The 6,000-nt window shown below is 45.1% G+C and overlaps 1 protein-coding gene across 1 annotated transcript; it reads left to right on the top strand.

Annotated features, from left to right (window-relative positions):
• The first annotated feature begins 441 nt into the window (after positions 1–441).
• On the top strand, positions 442–2,631 carry lage3 (L antigen family member 3). Its single transcript, XM_083929348.1, has 3 exons — positions 442–512; positions 1,873–2,001; positions 2,104–2,631. The coding sequence occupies exons 1-3, from the start codon at positions 466–468 to the stop codon at positions 2,228–2,230; spliced, it is 303 nt and encodes a 100-aa protein (XP_083785474.1). The 5' UTR covers positions 442–465; the 3' UTR covers positions 2,231–2,631.
• Positions 2,632–6,000: the final 3,369 nt, after the last annotated feature.

Below are 6,000 nucleotides of genomic sequence, written 5' to 3'. Positions count from 1 at the left end.
TTCCTTAAAATATGAACTTATATCATTTGTGTTTTGATGAGATGATTAAATAATATGTTTATTTTATTATTTAACTGAACTTTAACCTCTCATTGATTATATTTAAAACAAAGATTTTATTTTATTTATTATTTAACTGTATAAACTTTACCCTCTCACTAATTACATTTAAAACAAAGATCATATTTTTTATTATTTTATTATTTAATTGTATAAACTTTACTCTCTCATTAATTATATTTAAAACAAAGATCATATTTTTAATTATTTTATTATTTAACCCTTTAAACCTTAAAACCCCTATAACCCTAAATTATTTATCATATTTTATTTATTTTTATATTTCTCAGTGATGCAGTTTCGTCCTGCGTCGCTGGGGGCAACAGCGCGTCACCATGACGACCCGGAAGCTTCTTCTTCTTCTTTTCCGGTTACGTCACTTCCTTCAACACAACAACAACAAAGATGGCGACAGACGGAGAAACAAACCACGATAGCGGGAAACTGGAGTTGTATCCTTTAATTTAAGCTTTATTAAATACATATTTATAAAACACATTAAAGTATAAAGTGTTTAAATCTCCTGTTTGAACATTTAGATATTAAAATCTTCACGTTAGCATCAGTTAGTTAGCCTGATGCTACATGTTTCTGCGGCTAATGTTAGCCGCTCTGGTTATTGTGGTTCCGTCTGTTTTTACTGTGGTTCCGTCTGTGACTGATGGATCACATTTGGTTTCAAACGGTTTTAGTGTCATAAATATTTAAAGATGTGTTAGGGTTTGAAGCAGCCTGTCGCTGAAGGGGCTCCCAGAGCTGTTAAAGTTCCCTGCAGGGGGTGGGAGTCATTCTCCATCATGGATGACAGCTTTGCATCCTCCTCCTCCCTCCCACCGCCTCCACAGAGTCGAGGGGGCGTCCCAGGACAGAGCTGGTCTTCCTGATCAGTCGGTCATGCTGTGATGCTGCTCCCCTAGCAGACCACAGTGTCTTTGACCCATGAGCATTAATACACAGAGGCAGGAAGAAGGACTTTAAAGTAGACCTTATGAAGGATTACAGCAGAGATGGGGTTTGGGTTTGGGTTCTGGGGGACGAGTCTGAGATAAGAGCAGGACACAACAGGGAGCTGAAATAATGTTTATTGTGTGATTTTGTATCTGGTGCAGGACACATTTAAAGTTCTCAGTCATCCACAGACGTGAGATCCATTCAGTCTGAGGCTAAATGGGTTCATTCAGGGTTATGTATATATACACCGGCTTTACCCACAGTTTAGATCCATTGGTATTTATAAAAAGCACACACGTTATTAGATTATGGCCCATTTTCCCATGTAAACAAACTATTAAAAAAACAACTTGTTGTACTTTTTGTTTGTCTTGATGTAAATAATCGACTCATTTTCATGGTGAAATCTGAAGGTTATTTATTTTTCTTTATTCACGTGAGAAAAAGAATGAAAAGTTGAATCAGAGGGAATATTTGGGTCTTTTTAGAAACTTTCCCCTGCGGCAGTAGCTCAGTCTGGAGGGCCGCCGGTTCAAGTCCCTGTGTGGACCATGACTGGAGTGTGGACTGGTGGCTGGAGAGGTGCCAGTTCATCTCCTGGGCACTACCGAGGTGCTGTTGAGCAAGGCCCTGAACCCCTGTTTGTGCATGTGTTTGTATTTCGGGCCTGTGTTGTTAGTGTGTGTGTGTGTAACTTGTATAATACAGAGTGAAAAAATTGAATTTCCCCTTGCGGGAGATAAAAAGTAAGAATTCTTCTTATTTTTGGATTCTTCAGTCGTTCTTCAGACTTCTTGAGTCGGTTTTTTTCGGGTGGGGGTGGGGTTGAGACTCCTCTGGTCTTCCTTGACCCTCCTGCAGCTCTCTGGACGTTCCCTTCCCGTCGCCCGGCGAGGCCCTCATCGCTCTACGCTCTCTGTCCCCGGACCGCGAGCCCAGAAAAGGCGGCATCAGCAAGCAGCTCACGGTGACCGGCCGCACGCTCTCCGTGTGAGGAACCCCCCCCCCCCCCCCCCCCCGACGCTCCTCAGCTCTTTATCTCTCGTCACAGTGTTGACGCCTGGAACTGAACTCCTCCTTCTTGTGTTTCAGGAGGTGGAGCGCCGACGAAGCTCGGATCCTCCGGGTGTCCGTGAACTCGTTCCTGGATCACCTGGCGCTCGTCACGGAGACCATGGAGATGTTCGGCCCCCCCCCCCCTGTGAAGCCTGACGCGTGATTCTGGACTCTTCCTTCTCTCCGCTCCTCTGGAGGTTTGAATCTTTGGACACCAAAACTGTGAGGGTTGAACGGGTCCATTTGAGCTACTGGCAGCTGAAGCGGTCGTGATCGTTTGCTTGTTTACGTGGAGCACTAGGGGAAAGCTTTGTTTACACCAACGTCACACAAACACACAAACAACAACAAGTGAAATATTCCATAAAACAGCTCAACAGGTGTTTGGTGAAATGTGCTTCTTTGTTCACGTTCCCTCAGGATGACCTCTGACCTTTCACCTCGTGACATCATTTGAATGTGCAGTCATTATTCTGATGATATCCCTGCGTCTCACCAGCAGAGGGCGCTGCATGATTAAAATATGTATATGAATAAATATCAACTTGTTGTTTTTGTTGCACAGAAACACAAACATACAATGTCTCTTTTCTTCTTTCATCACATCTTTGATAAAAGACCCAGACAAGTAGTTTTTACTCATTTTGCATCTTTTTGTGGTGGTTTTGCATCTATTTTTAGTCATTTTGCATCTTTTTGTGCTGGTTTTGCATCTTTTTTTAGTCATTTTGCATCTTTTTGTGGTGGTTTTGCTTCTATTTTTAGTAATTTTGCATCTTTTTGGGGTGGTTTTGCATCTATTTTTAGTCATTTTGCATCTTTTTGTGCTGGTTTTGCATCTATTTTTAGTCATTTTGCATCTTTTTGTGCTGGTTTTGCATCTATTTTTAGTCATTTTGCATCTTTTTGTGCTGGTTTTGCGTCTTATGTCCGTCCTCGTCACGAGCACGGAGGTAAACGCTTTTGTCTCGGTGACAGAATAATGAGTGGAGATTTCTCAGTGAGGAGGAAATGAAGCTTCACTGAACTGACGCAGTCTTAATGAAACTTCAGTCAAACGTCAGGACTTCTGTTACAGAAGAGTTCGGACGTTTCTGGAATCGTTTCTTCAGAGTTGAATCAAAGATTCCTTCAGTTTTTAATCTTTGTCAAATGAAATTCTACAGAAACTCACTTGAGTCTCCTTCAACCAAGAAAAATGACTTTATTCTGTAGAGGACGACGTGGTTTTAAAGCTCTTTATGGACAAAAAGGTGAAACTTTAATAAAACTCCAGTGTAGAGAGGGAGTCACGCAGGACTCAGTCTGAAGTTAAAGAACCAGACTCAGACCAGGTCCCCTCTGAAAACTGAGTAAAGTGAGTCCAGCAGGTGAGACGTTACAGTCAGCAGGTGGATTCTGTACAAGACGCATTTACCACAGTGTCCTCCCTGTTCTCCCTGTTCTGACACGCTCACAGGTTTGAATCTGGCACGTGTGTGTGTGTGTGTGTGTGTGTGTGTGTGTGCGTGTGTTTGTGTTTAAACTCCTAAAATGTCCTGAGACACACAAGCACCACCCGGCCGGCAGCTCAGTGACACCAATCAAACGCACCCGTGACTGTGCCCAACAGGTGCATGCTGGGTGGAGCTAACATGCTAACATGCTAGAAGTGCACCTGGAAACTTCTGAGGAACTTCTGCCTTCAGTGGACTGGTTCTGCTGGGACACAGAGGATCAGTGGACTGGTTCTGCTGGGACACAGAGGCACAGTGGACTGGTTCTGCTGGGACACAGAGGATCAGTGGACTGGTTCTGCTGGGACACAGAGGCACAGTGGACTGGTTCTGCTGGGACACAGAGGCACAGTGGACTGGTTCTGCTGGGACACAGAGAGGCACAGTGGACTGGTTCTGCTGGGACGCAGAGGCACAGTGGACTGGTTCTGCTGGGACGCAGAGGCACAGTGGACTGGTTCTACTGGGACACAGAGAGGCACAGTGGACTGGTTCTGCTGGGACACAGAGGCACAGTGGACTGGTTCTGCTGGGACACAGAGGATCAGTGGACTGGTTCTGCTGGGACACAGAGGCACAGTGGACTGGTTCTGCTGGGACGCAGAGGCACAGTGGACTGGTTCTGCTGGGACACAGAGGATCAGTGGACTGGTTCTACTGGGGCACAGAGGCACAGTGGACTGGTTCTGCTGGGACACAGAGGCACAGTGGACTGGTTCTGCTGGGACACAGAGGCACAGTGGACTGGTTCTGAGTTTGTTGGGGACTCATTGTGACTCAGATGCAGACTGGTGAGTACAACACACACCCATTGGTGTGTGTGTGTGTGTGTGTGTGTGTGTGTGTGTGTGTGTGTGTGTGTGTGTGTGTTTCATTCTGCTGTGGATTGTGTGGATAAATAATGTGTGTTGCACCCGCCGTGGTGTATTTTGACTTTTTGCATCTATTTTTAGTCATTTTGCATCTTTTTGTGGTGGTTTTGCATCTATTTTTAGTCATTTTGCATCTTTTTGTGCTGGTTTTGCATCTATTTTTAGTCATTTTGCATCTTTTTGTGATGGTTTTGCATCTATTTTTAGTCATTTTGCATCTTTTTGTGGTGTTTTGCATCTATTTTTAGTCATTTTGCATCTTTTTGTGGTGGTTTTGCATCTATTTTTAGTCATTTTGCATCTTTTTGTGATGGTTTTGCATCTATTTTTAGTCATTTTGCATCTTTTTTTAGTCATTTTGTGCTGGTTTGTGAATCTCTTGTTGAGTCAGCGTCTCTGTGACATTAATAACTATAAACAGCTGATCTTTGTTCATATTCCAGTTATTATATTTATTAAAAATGCAGAAAACAAATAGAAAACGTTGTTGTTCCTGCTGACCCGTCACACACCAGGTGTGTGTGTCGCTGCACCTGCTGACCCGTCACACACACGTCCCTCATTAACCACAGCTGAGAAACACGACGTGTTAAAAGGTTTGTTTCCAAACAAGTGACTCATCACGCTGACATTTCTGCGTCCTCCCGCCTCCGGCACCGACCTGCGGCTGTGAACGCTGAGCGGGAGTGAACGAGGAGATAAAAGCAAACACGGGCGTGAGAGTGAGGAGGAGGAGGAGGGTGAGGAGGAGGGAGGAGGAGGAGGAGGAGGAGGAAGAGGAGGAGGAGGAGGAGGAGGAGGAGGAGGAGGAGGAGGAGGAGGAGGAGGAGGAGGGTGAGGAGGAGGAGGAGGAGGAGGAGGAGGAGGAGGAGGAGGAGGAGGAGGAGGAGGAGGAGGAGGAGGAGGAGGAGGAGGAGGAGGAGGAGGAGGAGGAGGAGGAGGAGGAGGCGGGTGAGGAGGAGGAGGAGGTCCGCGTCTGAATGTCACACAATTACACCAGTGCAGCTCAGACCGCGGTAACGGAGGGGGAGGGGGCGACACATCTGGAGGAACATCTGCAACACACACACACACACACACACACACACACACACACACACACACACACACACACACACACACACACACACACACACACACACACACTGATCTCTGGTGGTCCGACTGTGAGGTTCTGATTCTGTCGACTGAAGCTTTGCTGCGTCTGCACTCACTAAAGGTCAAAGGTCAAAGGTCAACCCTGGACTCATGACACTCTCAGTGATGAGAGCAGCGTTGCTATGGTTACATGTGAGGAAAAACAACATGGCCGACGTGGTTTATGGTGTTTCAGTTTGTAGTTCCTCATTTTGCATCATTTTATTTCCAGTTTTAGTTGTTTTGCATCTATTTTCAATCATTTAGCATCAAGCAGCTCATCCATTCTCTCTCTCTCTCTATACCTGGGAATTTTCTGTCTCTTTGTAGTTGTTTTGTGTCTCTTTGTAGTTGTTTTGTGTCTCTGTGGTTGTTTTGTGTCTCTTTGTAGTTGTTTTGTGTCTCTGTGGTTGTTTTGTGTCTCTTTG

This window comes from Echiichthys vipera (genome assembly GCF_963691815.1).
Source record: "Echiichthys vipera genome assembly, chromosome: 16".
Taxonomy (NCBI): domain Eukaryota; kingdom Metazoa; phylum Chordata; class Actinopteri; order Perciformes; family Trachinidae; genus Echiichthys; species Echiichthys vipera.
This window is presented reverse-complemented; position numbering and strand designations above follow the sequence as displayed.